The sequence below is a fragment of the Alosa sapidissima genome, chromosome 17, assembly GCF_018492685.1.
Source record: "Alosa sapidissima isolate fAloSap1 chromosome 17, fAloSap1.pri, whole genome shotgun sequence".
NCBI classification, from domain to species: Eukaryota; Metazoa; Chordata; class Actinopteri; order Clupeiformes; family Clupeidae; genus Alosa; species Alosa sapidissima.
This window is the reverse complement of record NC_055973.1, coordinates 7,559,060-7,573,920: the sequence shown is the minus strand read 5'-3', so window position 1 is coordinate 7,573,920 and position 14,861 is coordinate 7,559,060. Positions and strand designations below refer to the sequence as shown.

The 14,861-nt window shown below is 42.4% G+C and overlaps 1 protein-coding gene across 1 annotated transcript in view; it reads right to left on the bottom strand.

Annotated features, from left to right (window-relative positions):
• Nucleotides 1-14,160: 14,160 nt before the first annotated feature.
• Nucleotides 14,161-14,861, bottom strand: part of fbxo15 (F-box protein 15) — a 28,372-nt gene continuing 27,671 nt past the window's right edge. Inside the window, exon 10 of the mRNA XM_042068619.1 lies at nucleotides 14,161-14,355. Coding sequence (XP_041924553.1) covers nucleotides 14,302-14,355 — 54 coding nt within the window. The 3' untranslated portion in view covers nucleotides 14,161-14,301. The remainder of the gene's footprint in view (nucleotides 14,356-14,861) is intronic.

The window sequence follows — 14,861 nt, the reverse complement described above, 5'->3', positions numbered from 1 at the left end:
TTTCTAATTGTGTTGGATGAAATGAGTTAACCTGCAATTACAGTTGGCTGTAGAATCAGCCAGATCTGTGGCACATCTGTTCCATATTGCAGCCATTCAAATTGCTTCCGGTTGTGTTCTTGTTTTCATGGCATACTTTACTCTGGCAACCCAAGTGCACATTGAACATGTTTCAATGTGAGCAGGGACCCCATTACCTACCGACATGCCACACTTGTCCCAAAAATAGTGCGGCTGATTTATCTAGAAGTTTCCACTGGTGATATTGCAAGCTGTCAAATTAAAATGGATAGACTATCTAATGGTGTGTCAGGGAAAAAAACGCTGACTTGTTTAAATACTCGACAGAATTGGCTCTCCAGAGGGATTCTGGGAAACACCTGTTAAAACCGTCAGCCATCTTGTCAATTACTTCTAGAATATCCATCTCTGTGGAGAGATTTGGGAACAGTTATTTCCGCCCACTTCTGTTTGTCTTAAATAATCAAACAACATTTTTGTATTTTGAAATGACAGACACAAACAAACACAAACACGACAGCACAACATGACAGATTAAGAATGGCTATACGCAGCGCATGTTTGAAGCTCTAACTGAAGACATGACATTGAAGCCTTTGAAGCTGGATTTCATGTACAAGCATCTGTCTTTAGTAATTTCAGTGTACATGTAGGCTTGAAAAGCCGCCTGTAGCAGGTGCTTTCTCTGCTGTTGCTCTTTGTATTAGAGACATTGACATGGCTTGAATCCTCCTCAGGAACTGCTTGGAAAGATAGGGGCAAAGAGACTGCGGGACATGGTTTTTCAATGTACAGCAAAGGCATGTTTAATGGTGCGATCTCAGTTATAGTGCTTGGAAATTGTGCACTGTAACTAGTAAGGATATGACCGAGAGTCCTTGAATATGATCTTGTACACTTTTCATTAAATTCAGAAAAACTGTCCTCATGGTCCTATAGCTTTCTCTCCTGCATGTCCACTCTTAGAACTCTAGTTTTAACACACAGTAGTTCTGGCTCTGTAAATGTGAATCAAATTGGCTCAGACCAAGGCACACACTATTCCAGCAGATTAAAGTTGCAGTTTTGATCATATTCACTGAAACCGACACTATGCTCCGACAGAACAACATAAAAACCGAACTTTTACCTCCACCTAGAGCCTGCTATTTGTTTTGCAAAAATCCACAGCTCCCAGTTCTTCTGGTCCAATCAGAGCAGGGCTGTGTGAGATCTGACTGTCAATCACAGTCTGGTGCGCACTGACGAGCACGAACTCGATGAGAGGGTGCTCGGTGGTAGTTGGGGAGGGGCATAAGAGTTGTAAACATTCAACATTTTGGCTAAGTCCCCTCAATCTGTCAGACTTGCCAACTGCAGCTTTAAGGTTTGCTCAAGCTCCCACATTGGTTCCGAAGCACAGAAGGGAGGGGTAAAGGTCACTTCGTCTCTTCCCCTCCACTCCTACTCTCCACTACCTCCACTGTGGGATGCTGCTGCAGACTTTCCACCTGATCCACTTGCAAAAACTCTGAGCTTCAGCTTCCCAGAGACTCTGGTGTATTTGCATTTAACATATGAGAAAGAGTTGAATGAAAACCTGTGTGTGTTGTACATGCATAAATCCTTAGTAGGGATTTGCTCGACATAATGTCCCGTTTCTACCCCTCATGTATAATGTATATTTGCCGTGTATGTATGCTAATGCATTCTCCTGATGTCTGTATGTGACTTCATCTGCCGGTGTCTGACTCTCTCTTCTTCTTCCTCCTCTCCTCCCTCTCTCTCTTCCTGGCCCCACAGCCCCTCTCTATCTCTAGCTGCAAGCACATGGGTCTCCTTTATGAGCTGGGATCTCAGAATTTCCCCACCCATAGTCATCAGAAGTTCAGGCTCAGAGTTCTGTAAACCATCAAACCTGTACACTATTTTGATTGTTACTGGCACTCTATAAATACATTTGAATTGAGCTAAATTGAATTGGATTGCCTGCAAATCAACAACCTGTCATCAAAATCGATGAATACACCTTTAAGTCAATACATGACATGTCTGTGTTTCATTCACAATATAGATGGAGGTGGGGTGACACTTGAAGGGTGGTGCTGAGACATTGTCGAGCACCATCATACTGCAAGCACATACAACAAACAACAACAACCACAAGCTGTGCTATCACTCAAGTCTTTCTCATATTTTAAGCTCATTTATGCAAATTCGACTATTAAAAGTTTATGCGTTATTTCTACCCATTGTGTTTTGCCTATTGAACATAATCAAGGGAAGAGTTGTGAACAGCTGTGGGTTCAAAGGGGCAGCTTTAATGGAAACGTGTAAAATGAGCTCAACAAATACGATTTAATGCTAATAAACCCGTTTCCATATACTTGAGTCACATTATACCAAAGGGCGAATGGGAAGTTAATCCACCCCCTCAAGCGAATTAATTTCTTATTCGACTTGGAGGATTTCATACATTTCCACTCAAGATTCCCTCTTCAAAATCCACATTTCAAAAATTGCCACATGCAGTTACACTATCATGACATGTGGGCCTCAGCATGACTGGTCCTGGCACCTATGTCAGCCCCCACAAACTGGACAGCTAATGCCCAGCCAGGACAAAAACACCACAGCATGGTAAAGACTGAGGCCCCTATTTTCCACCCTGGCGCATGGTAGAAAACCCATTTTACACCGGGCGCAAACTGTATTATGGTTTTTTACACGTCTCATTTTTAAACAATGCGCCAGGAGGTGTGGCGATGAACAACCTAGGGAGTGGTCCGGGGCGTTGTCTAAAAATCGATATCTACACTACCTTAAACGCATTGTGCCACTGACCAAGAGAAACCTGGTCAGAAGTCCATGGCGAGTTGTTTATATGTTATTTTAAGAGCGCATTGTCAACAGTCATATTGGCGGGTGCACAACACCATCCTGCTATCATCCCCCAAACACACCCATGACTGATTAAGAAACCTAGGAACGCCTTCCGCCCGACGTTTGCTAACGAAAACACTCCCAATGTGACTGTACATCCTAATAAATTTGAATAAGCTTTTAACTAGTGACCATGCGCTTTAGACTGTCATGATAGGGCCCTGAGACTCACTGAGCAATTGAATATTAGCGAATAATGTATTCTGACCTGTTCAATGAGACTGACTTACAGAACTCTATCTTGGGTACCCCTGTCTAGAGTACCTTCAAGTGCATTTCAAACAAAGGAATTAAACCATACCAAGAAAAAATGCACAAAAGGATTGTAAAATAAAACTGATACCATGAAACTGACACCAGAATGACTTTGGAAAATAGTTAGTGTCATTTTTTGTCATTCAAATTCACATTTATTTATGTATTTGTTTTTTGGAATCAATAGTGTATTCACCAATTATGTTACCAAATTCATATTTCACAATGTACTGGTTTGTGGAATTGTTGGAATAGATAGGAATGGTTTGTGTTCTCTCCCCACTGGGCACCTCCCCAGGGCTGTATAGGCATGACGGTAAGTATTACTTACTGACATTCATAGTTCTTGTTCTTAATTAATGAATTCTTAATTAATGCAGAGTCACTGAGTCTCCTGTGAACCTAGGTCTCGCAGATCACCTGAACAGTGAGATTCCAATCTTCTGTTGAAAAGGCTTAGCAGTGGTTGAGTTTTGGGATTTTAGCATGGAATCTAATGAGGAAAGTGGCTAATGCTGTCTGTAACCCCTATTATGTGAAACCACTCTGCTCCATACCAGCCGTGGCCTACTGGTTAGTGCTTCGGACTTGTAACCGAAGGGTTGCCGGTTCAAACCCTGACCAGTAGGAACGGCTGAAGTGCCCTTGTCATCAGATAATTTGTTTCATTGTGATACATGTGACCCAAGCTAACGCTAGTTGGCCGTCAGGTTTTTGTCAATGGGGAAACTACTAAGATTACTCCCTTTCCAAGAAAATCTGTGTGCACAAGCCAGTCAGTCAGCAGTGTCAGACATGATGCCATGTGTTACCTGGTTTTATATTAGCGTAATAAAGTGCAGATCTGCACGGGCGAGCGGTGTGATGTATAGCCCATTAAATAGTTATAGGCCTTGCCATTTACACATAATTGCATAAATGTTCTCACACTTCCACTGCATGCCACAGAAGCAGAGTAATGTGTGCTTTTATTGTACTCTGGTGGACATTGGTCACTGTCTGTGGTCAGTGCATGCATCAGGCATCTGTGATCCAGGCATCAGAGAATCAACCTTAATTCACTAGCCAGTGCATTTCCTGAGACAGAAACTAATAGCTCAATTCTTAGGAGCATACCCTTTGAGGCCACTGCATATTTTAAAGCTTCTGCTGGATGCTGGAAACTGCTTATGAAAATATTCATGTTGATATTAAAGAGTTTAATATAACTTTCTGATGTGAGACAGGGCACTGTCAGTCAAACAAGGATAATTGGAAACCACCGTCTAGAGTTTATGAGAAAAAAAAGCTCTATATTCATGCAGGACTGGTTATGACTGTGACAGCCTGTGTCAGCAGACCATGGGTCAGAACCTGTGGAGGCCAAATGTATTCACTTCCGTCAAGGTTAGACTGTTTGTCTGAGAGAAATCAAAAAGAGAGACAGCCAATGGGTACTGAAACTGACTCTCGACTGAGGCAATTTTCTGCTCCTTGGTGCCGAGTCCATGGAAATGCTACTGTCACACAGAAAGTTGCTCGCATGTGAAAACATTGTGTTGCCATACCAATATTCACAGATAACAGCAACTGTGTTTCATTCTCTCCTCTGTAAATTTACCATGCAGGTCTTTCAGCACTCCCACTCCCCTCCCCCCGTCAACACCAAGAAAGAAGAGGAATACACACACGTAAGGCATATGTCGATTTCAAAGGATAATCTTGTACCTGCAGCACATGTTAACTTAATGTTTGGTACCAAAAGCTTACTGCTTATTCAGAACAAGACTTCATACAAGACACCAATGTATTACATTGCAGAGCTAAATGCATTTATAATGTTCATTCACAGCTTCACCCCATAATGGAGGTAATGCATTTAGCACAGTACAGCTCAGTCTGTGGCCTACAAAGGAAACATGGGGAAAGTGTCCGGGCTAAATCTTATTAATAATTTGGCTTAAGGGGAGAGAGAAGAAGAAGAAACTTCGAGAGGGAATATATTCCACATTTCAAAGAGTAACCCTTTTATGGATTCAATTAATACCCTTCGCCTAAAATAATGGGCCGCGTGCTGTGGGAGATAACAGAAACATTTGTGCGGGACCATGTAAAACCACTACAAAAGTGAGATTACATAATCCTTGACCAAACGTAGGGCTATGCACAGACATTTGCGGAAGCAGGTGTTCTAAAGTAAAAAAGGGCATAACCAACAGTCTCATATATTTAATGAATTAATTTAATGTTTCAAGGAGGCGTACGAGCTAGTCTGTCACACCATTAATAATAACCCACAATCTTTGAAGATGTTGACCAAGCTTATCTTTTGTCCTTTCACATCAGAGCATTGCTGTAGCTACATCTACAATAGGCTGACATCCAAATACAGTATGATTTTCATTAATGAGTCACTACTAGATTGATTGTTGTGCTCTACAAAGGAAAGGGACATCTCTGGTATGATTATATAGAAATGTGTTAACATTATTTAAATGTATTTATTTAATAAATTAACATTTATTATTGTAAGCTGTCTGATATCAAAACAAGTGGGACTCACTTGTTTGCACTGATGAAGCCAAGACGGGTTTGCTTCTTGTTAAGCTTAATGGTGGGATATTAGTGGGGTACTTGGCCCATTGCAGGCTTCATCAAAATGTTTTAATAATTGCTTCACAGAAGTGGTTAAGAGTGCAGAGACTTAGGATGAAGTGTTGTTATGGTTACCTGCCTGTCACCAGTGTAGGCGGATCAGGGAGACATAAAGTACAGTAGAGGGTGTGGAGGGTTCTGGATTTACATCAGTTAACTGCTGTTTTTGCAGCTGAATGGAAGTTGGCAGGCGTGGTTACAGCATACTTGTATTAACTGATAATTGAGGCCATGAACTAAAATGGTTAAAAATACTCATACCAGTCAAACGTTTTGGGTCACTTAAAAATGTTCATTCCACTCCATTATAGACAGAATACCAGCTGAGATAAGTTGCATTGTTTTTTTTAATCAGGGCAGCAGTTTTCAGATTACATTATGTGCAAAAGGGTTCTCCAATGTTTTTTCAGTTAGCCTTTTAAAATGATATCAAATTAGTAAACAGAATGTGCCTTTGGAACATTGGATGAATGGTTGCTGATAATGGGCAATGTAGATATTATATTAAAGATCAGCCATTTCTTTCTACAACAGTCGAGAACCCTTCATTTGGCATTTTATGTACACATTATGAGTGGAATGGAGGAATGGAAATTTCTAAGTGACCCCAAACTTTTGACCGGTAGTGTATATATAAAATTAGAAACAGAAAAACATACTTACAAGTCAAAGGGAACAGGATCCCTGCTGTGTGAATTCTCCCATCCCTGAAACGTAAGGGAGGGGGAAAAGCTAACATTGAAATTCACATAGAATTCAGATCACATTTTTGGCTGTAATCCCGATCTCAACTGTTAGTAATTTATAACAGCGCTCAATAGCCCTCTCTACTGTTTCCAATTTGTAGGGTGTTAGACTGTTATTATCTACATATCACACTACACAAAATAATGAATTGTTCAGTGCAGTATTAGCTAGTCTTTTCTCTCATGCTACAGTACTTTCAATTATGCAATATGCTGCACATACACATTGTCATATGTAATTTTATCGACTTGAACAGTGAGAGGGTCTGCGTCAATATGCAGCCTCAGGTTTGGAGTTCATGGGATTCTCAAGGTCACCTGTAGGCTATGTGGAGTTTTCTGTGTTAAAGTGTAACATGCATTTCCCAATGAGAGCCAACCTTATCTTTGTACCCCCCCCCCCCCGGCAACACACACTCACACACACACTCACTCCACCCCCAAATAAACAAAAATAAAACATCACCATAAGGCTCGCTTATACTTTCTTTCTCTCAACACCTTAAATTTAAGTGAGATTGCACCCACGTGTCTGGGAATTTGTGTGGACTGGAGTCCTCTACAAGCCGTACACAATCAAGCTCAAACTCATTATCATAGATCAAACTCACTGCGGCATTTTTGACGAGAGCCTCTCGATGCATGAGGGGGCCGCAGTCTGGTGATTCACGACCTGACAAATCTTTTGTGCACCGGCGACTCCGCAATGTCTCAACGCATATTTCTTCATGTCTGCTGAGCTGATATCTTTGTTTACCTCCACGCTGACAAAGTGCAGCAATATCTTAATAGTTAAACCTTATCTGTGTGGAAACCCATGCCGGACTATCAATATGCTTCACAGGTGTTGTGTTGTAGACTGAAGTTGATTTATGTCAGCACATTTCAAAGCAAACTGCTGATTGTTTCCAATGCGTATAGCCTATAAGAAAACATACTTTGTGAATAATAACTGGAACAACAGAGCAAAAAAACTATCTTTTTTCAAGGAAAACATTCAAATAAGGATGTTATAGGATGTTCTGTATGGCTCCATGACCATCTACAATAGAATAAAAACCATGCACGGCATTTGTCTCAGAGAAGCTACTAGCATCATATGTAGGCTTATCGTTCATAAAGCAATATAAGATTGCAGCCGACACAAATACTGTTTTTTGAAAGCTGCAGCATGGTTATGTTCACCATCATGCTCTGTGTAAAGTGACTATTATTGCACTACAATGGAGAATTGACTGGCTGCTGTGTTTTGGAAAGGCCTCACTAAGGTCCTCTGAGAGAGGATCGAGGGCAAATGGTCTCAAATAATGCTGAAGGGCTACAACAATGGCAGTAATAACCAGTGTCAGTGTGCTGTAACAACACTGAGATAAAACTAAAGGGGAAAGTTGCCCTTTTGGGACACTTTTCTGCGTTGTTCATGCTAAACGCAAGCGACTCCTTCCCTAATCCTCACTAAGCAGAATTTAGTCGCTTAATTAAAATAAACATAGAAAAGAAATCATCTCTATAAGCTCCGTGTTCTGAAGCCCATTAAAGACATTTTACCTTGTCCTGACACGATGTTAGCGTAGTCTATGATGCGTGGAATCAATTTGCAGCAGAAGGCTACAGCAGAGGGAAAAAGACACTCGTCAGCATCGGCCAGACAAGGGCTGCAGAGCATGGGCTCAGAATCGCACATGGGAGATGGGGAACTAGGCTACAGCCTTGCGGCGCCGACCCAACCCGACGTGCCAACTGGTGACTTCAGGACAGAATAGTTCATTTTGAGAAGGCCTTCAGCTGAGTAGGTGAGAATGAAACCCAATCAGTGCATTGATCACCATGGCAAATGCAGCGCATACAGTACATCACCATGTCAAATAAAACGGCCGTGGTGACTCGAGTGGGCAGATAACATGGTTGCATGCGGGACACTGAATAGCCACTAACTCTGACAGTTATTAAAAGGGATCTGGGCAGCATCGGCTGCGCAGGAGCGCTTGATAAATGGTGCTTGATTGCGCCAATCATTTGATGGCCTCTCCTAGGCTACATCCACAGTTGCAACACAGGCAGTGAATGAGACAGAGTAGAGAAACTGTTTACTTGCACTGTGCACAGTTTAATATTAAATTAGGATTAAATGACAAAACAGAGACACTAATGACATTCTTATCATCCCTGCAAAGGCAAGTGAGTTATACTGCAGCAAGAAGTCTATGAGGTGTGCAGATTTTCACAATGACTCAATCTAAATTAACACTAGACAGCCCTATTAAGACATGCATTTCTTAATTCCCTGTTCTTATCAACCTTTCTGCAAAGAGGTCCATGGGGCAATATGATGATAAGGTCACACTGGTAGGAAATGGCAATACGGAGGCAATGTGCCTATGAAATAATCTCTGCAGGGAAACATGCAAAAAATGCATAATGACATCTTGAAAAGTTTTGGGCTTCTCTTGGCAAGGGACCAGGGAGAATGGCATAAAAAAAAGTCCTCAGTAGTCCTAAAGATGACATGGCTTTGATATCTGGGACAGGTCGCACCTTAATCTGATATGAAAACAAAGCCTGTCAAAACAACTGATAGTGGCAGTCCCCAGATTCTCTGCAGCAAAGATTTCTTGAAAAAAAAAAAAAGAATGTCAAAAAGCTGCACACAAAAAAAGTCCTCAACGTAGAGAAGGCTGGATTTGAGACACCTGTTTTAGATTTATTCAGTGAATGGAAAGCTCCGCTCACAGAGGTCAGTCCTCTTCTTTCCATTCACCTCCCTCCTCCACCTACTCTTTCATTCATTCATGCAGCATCCAAGGCCCCTGTAGTCGTATGAAAGGACGGCCAATACTGGCAATATATGGCAACAGTGAAGCAATCAGACACGCGCAAACACACACACACACACACACACACACACACACACAAGGACACACATACACTGCCACGTCTAATTAGTTTAAATAATGCATTTACATCATCATTACTCTGCAGCAGATGTAATGGAATATTTAGTGTATATCCAATGAATTGGGCGGTAAATCTTAATGGATTTAGGCTGACATTTGACAAGCTTGAGCCAAGCACACAGCCTCTGTGGTGAAGGAGATTGAGCACAGTCTGACAGAATCCTTTCAAAGTATGCATTCCTCTGCCAGGCTACCAACAGCGTTTTCTTTAGTGTAAAGTCATTGGTATGGACGCACTAAGTGTGCACTGCAGTGAAGTTGTGGACTGTGGAGCAGTATGACCTCTCCAGCATGCTCCAATAGGGGAAATTAATGACAACGCGAGAGAGATTTGACCTCACTCGGTCGTAACGGAGCCAGCGGCAGCCTCTGCCGTTACATGCGTTTCTGTCCCCCGCTCGCCAGATGTTGCTGAGTGTGAAATTGAGGCTTTGAATAATACCCTTTGTCTTCATTACCGCCTGTCACTCTTGATTTAGACTCAGAACAAATGGCCCTCAGTCTCCACCTCGGACTGGCACTTAACATCACTCACGTGAGCCATGAATAGACCTCTTTCTCCGAATCCACCGGCACTGCTATAATGTCTCATAGTGGTGTAATTATGCACCAAAGGGGAGCTCACTGGAAAAGCCTTTCAGTAATTTGTGAGGTCCACTTCTTCAGAGGTTATTTAACAAAATCTCCAATATAATGATACAACATAACTAAAAATCACACTGGACAGAATATTAAATATATATTTATATACAGTATATATACGAAAAAGCAACTATATTGACTCTGTGTGCGGATTTACTTTGGCACCAAAAGAGAATGCAGCAGAACACAAGTCACATTCAGTGCCAGTGTTGGAGCAAACCCATTTTCAAGGCCCCTTGGCATTGCTGTTGGCAAGCGTGGCGACTTGGCATATTAAGGAATGCTTCTCGCTGTCTCTAGGCCCCGTCGTCAGGACAGGTATGTGCACTTTGATTACGAAGCCCCACACTTGGGACAGATGGGACAGGCATTGCATTGATTTCTGCGATCACTTTGGGGTAATTATGCAGAGATAAAGCTGAATAGGCTCCGGCGGGACCTCCTTGAAATGCTTTCAGTTGTGCTGCCGTATGATCGCAATTCCCCCGGCGAGGAGAGTGCTCTGCAACACTGCGCACACCGCCACTGGAGAGGAAAGGAGGAGGACAAAAACATGGTGAGTCAGAAGGCTCTGCGCGTTATTAAATATGTGCGTATAGGGGGAACGCCTTGGAATGCAAAGGAGTCAGAGTTACATTCCGCCGCATCGATACCTTGCAAAGTTTTAGGTTGTGTCTTTGGCAAGAGGCCAGAGGGTACGGAGACAAACCCCCTCGTGGCCCAAAAGACGGTGTTGGCTTTTCGACTATGAAAACAAAGCCTGTAAGAGCAGCTGATACCAGCCATCCCTGAATACTCAGACGAAAAGGGAAAAATATCAACATAAAAACAAACAGGCAGCACAAATACACTAACACAACTAAAATGGCTTCATGTGTGATTTCTTGTAAAAAAAAATCAAAATAGGTGTCTCCTTGTGTGTGTGATTGTCCTGAAATGGTCTGGTTCAACGCAGTAGACTGACGCGTGTGTGTGTGTGTGTGTGCGTGTGCGTGTGTGTGCATTTGTGTGTGTGTGCTCCCTCTACTCCTTTTTAGTTTAAGGGGAATCAATCAATACGCTTGGAGGGACGTGGGATTGCCGCATTGTGAGTGTCGTGTGGGAACGGCTTCCGAGGCGCATGCGGCAGCAGCAGCTGTGGCGGTGGTGTCGGTGGAGCGTCGGCACTGAGGAGGAAGAAAGCCGTCGTGCTACGCTGAACCTGTCACGGCGAGCCTGATGAGGTCTGTCTTGCTGACAACAGCCCAGATTACCTTTGGTCAACCTTCAGTGTGCTTACTGAGATGTCACCAGAGGCAATTTGCTGTTACCAGCCATAAAGGTGACAGCGAAGCTTGGGGATGAACACACCAGAGACTGCATCTTCCTTGCTCTACCAGCAGATGTTGTATAATATACAAACAGCAACAAACAAACACTTCGAGAGAATAGCGTGTTTATTCCTAGTTATAAGGTATCAGTACTTATGTATACTTCCATTGGCATTTACACGCCAATGACTGTTCATTGGAAACTCGCATGCTGGTAAATTGTATATTTTTCCTTCAAAGTACTTGGATGAAAGCATTTTGTGAATATACAATGCAATATATAACTGCAAATCAGCAGAACTTCTTGCAGTTAACAACCTTGCTGTAATTGAGTTAACACCCAATTAGATTGCATGGCAGTACTCCTTGGGGAACATGCATCTGAACATATGGAAGCAGACAAACTATATGTGACGTTCAATCACATTGGGGGCGAGTGTGCAAGTTGCAGTATGTGTAGCAGCACCAAAAAAAGACCAGAGAGGCTTTCTGCTATAGAGAGACACGTTTAGTAAAGACTCAAAAGCGATTCTGAGATGTGGATGCATTAGTAGCTGCCTTACTCTCTATGATGTCCAGCAGAAACTTGAGAGCTGATCTACTGGACTCAGAGACTGAGCAGATTTGCGCTCTGTTCCCCCTGTCTTGTTTGAGCCGTAAATGGCTGTGAAATGCACACGGATGCTGGATGTCGTCCTGCTGTTCCTCTACATCTTTCATGTTCCCCTACAAGCCTGTCCGTGTCCGTGAGACTCTTAAGGCCTGATTTGCATACGCTCCGAGGCTGCCATGCATATTTTAGTCATACTTGTGTTCTCTCTCTGTAGTTTATCATCTACAAAACACATTTTTAAATGTCTGCTGTCCAACCAGTCGATGTGTACAAGTCAAATGATGCAGAAGACATACATCAGTAAGGTAATGTCAACACCCGAGGCATTCATTAATTGTTGGTAATATATAAGAATATGGATGAACCTGATTGGTGCCATTTTGGATGCTTCTATACATCTGCCTCTCAAGGAGAGAGAGTGTGTGTGTGTGAATGTGTGGAATAAATTGCATTACCAGACTTTTGGCTGCTGTGCGTAGGTTCCACATGGCTGGGAGCGATGGCAGTGCAGCACTTATCCTCGAGAGTTTTGTTAGAAGGTCGTCGCTGTCCAAGCTTCGCATCACAGCTGGGCATGGGTCAGCCTGAGGGGGGGAAAGGGGTCGTGGGCGGGTTGGGTGTGCCTCTGATGCACTGAGGAAGATTATGTTTACCCATTAATTAACACACAAAATTAGTGCTGGTCACTGTTAGTCTCCATCTCTCTCCGCTTCGCCCAGGTCAGGGCTGCATAGGGGTTGCATGTTTGTTACCATATATATTATGGTTTGGCACTCTGTGTAATATAGTTTCACTATTATTAATTTCACATTTGTTTTGATTGCACTATATACAATATGTTGCATATATACAGATTAACACATCTGTCGGACCATCTAGCAAACTCAAGATATCAGTGTGTTACTGGTTTTCATATGTCGACTTAAACACTGTCCAATGATAATCATAGTGTTGGACATTACCATTAAGCAAATAGTTGGATATGAAAATGGTGTACTGTTGCATTAATTCATTAATGCTTTGTGGTGAGAACACGTACACATTATATCATGCTCTACAGGGGCGCAGCTACCCATTTTTTGAAGGGTATGCAACAACAATATTGCCCGCCCCCCCCCCCCCCCAAAAAAAAAAAAAAAACACAAACAACTAAAGCAAAACAAAAGGCCAATAATTTACACTATTACTGTGCATTAGTATGTATTGAATATGTTTTTAAAGAAATGCTGCCAATTTTATGTTTAACTTGATGTTATACTGGATATACTGATAAATGAAGTATTGATAAATGGTGCATTGTCACTTTAAGAGAGTCTAAACGGTTCTCATAACGTCCTTTTGTCAGCAGGCTGATAGGCCTACTCTAGCCTTGTTTGTTTGCACCACATTGACAACACAACACAATATTAAGTTATTACAAGGAGCCTTAAGTGTTAGGATATGGAAACATGTAATGAGTTGCTGCTAGCGTGACATTTCTGTTTGCAGTTGGCCATTAAAAGTGCAGTATGAGAATGGTAGCCACCTAACTATCTGAATGGAATAGGCTATGTTTCAATCGGCATTATGCTTAACAAACGCTAGTTAGTCTGTTAACATTCATATTTGCAAGCCTCCAAGCACAGACGTCATCACTTTAAATCCTACCTGTTGCCTTTCACCGTCCACTTATTTAACTGCTGTTGCATCCCTTGACATGCCATCTCCTTTTCCCTCTTTCTTTTTCTATTTTTAGCCGCCAACAGCTTTTTTTGCTGTATCCATCTTTTTCCATAGACGGCAACTCAGTACTCGTAGGCCTATCTGCTCGTTCAGCGCTCACGGCGCCCCGACTCCCTCTTCTATGTCAACATTCTATGATGGAATCTTATGAGATATAGGCGCTTACTCTAGCCTGTTAGTCCTCTAAAATGTTATAGAACATTGAGAAAATGTTGAAATGATTTAGACACGGACAGCAGTAGCTACATATAGAAAATACCAAATATATTATTTTATTTTTTTTACCATCGCTTTGGCGCCTCCATGGTGCTGCACCCCTATGCGCCGCATATATACCCACTTTTTGCGCCACTGATGCTCTATGATATCATGCTATCTGGAACAACACCAATAACACTGGAGGGCATTTGGCGCAACAGTGGTGAAGGTGAACCTGAAATGATGCAGTTGGTCCATCAGTCGGAGTTTTTCTATGGACCATGCTAAACCTTTCCACCAATCTGCATGGAAATTGGGCCTGTATTTTTTGAGTAATCCTGCACACAGACAGAAGGACAGACAAATCACACGAAAAAACACTAAATGCCAAGATGTTAGCATGACTTCAGTGACTACTGTGCAATGGTGCATGGATCCCGCATGCCTTGTAGGCAGACAGCCCCCAATATTATAATAAAATGGTTGCTTTATTTTGTCTTTCAGCTGTCAACCAGTATATTCTTTCACAAATCACATGTTTGCCAGCAGCACACAAATCTACTGAAATTATTTTTCTCTTCAGAAGGGGATAGTTGTAGTGCCCTTAGGCCATAAATAGCCTACCAGCTGGATAAGAGCTAGGCAGTCCCAAAAGACCTTTAAAGTCGTCTGTTTGTCCACTGAGTGGCTGGGAGAATGAAGAGCAGCGGACAGGTAAAGTCTGGACAGCACAGTGCGAGAGTGGGTGAGATGCAGCTGACCTGGCACAATCCTCCCCACTGACGTTGATGAATGTTGCCCAGCGAGTGGCGGCTGATATTCCCTAATGAGACGCATTTTGTAC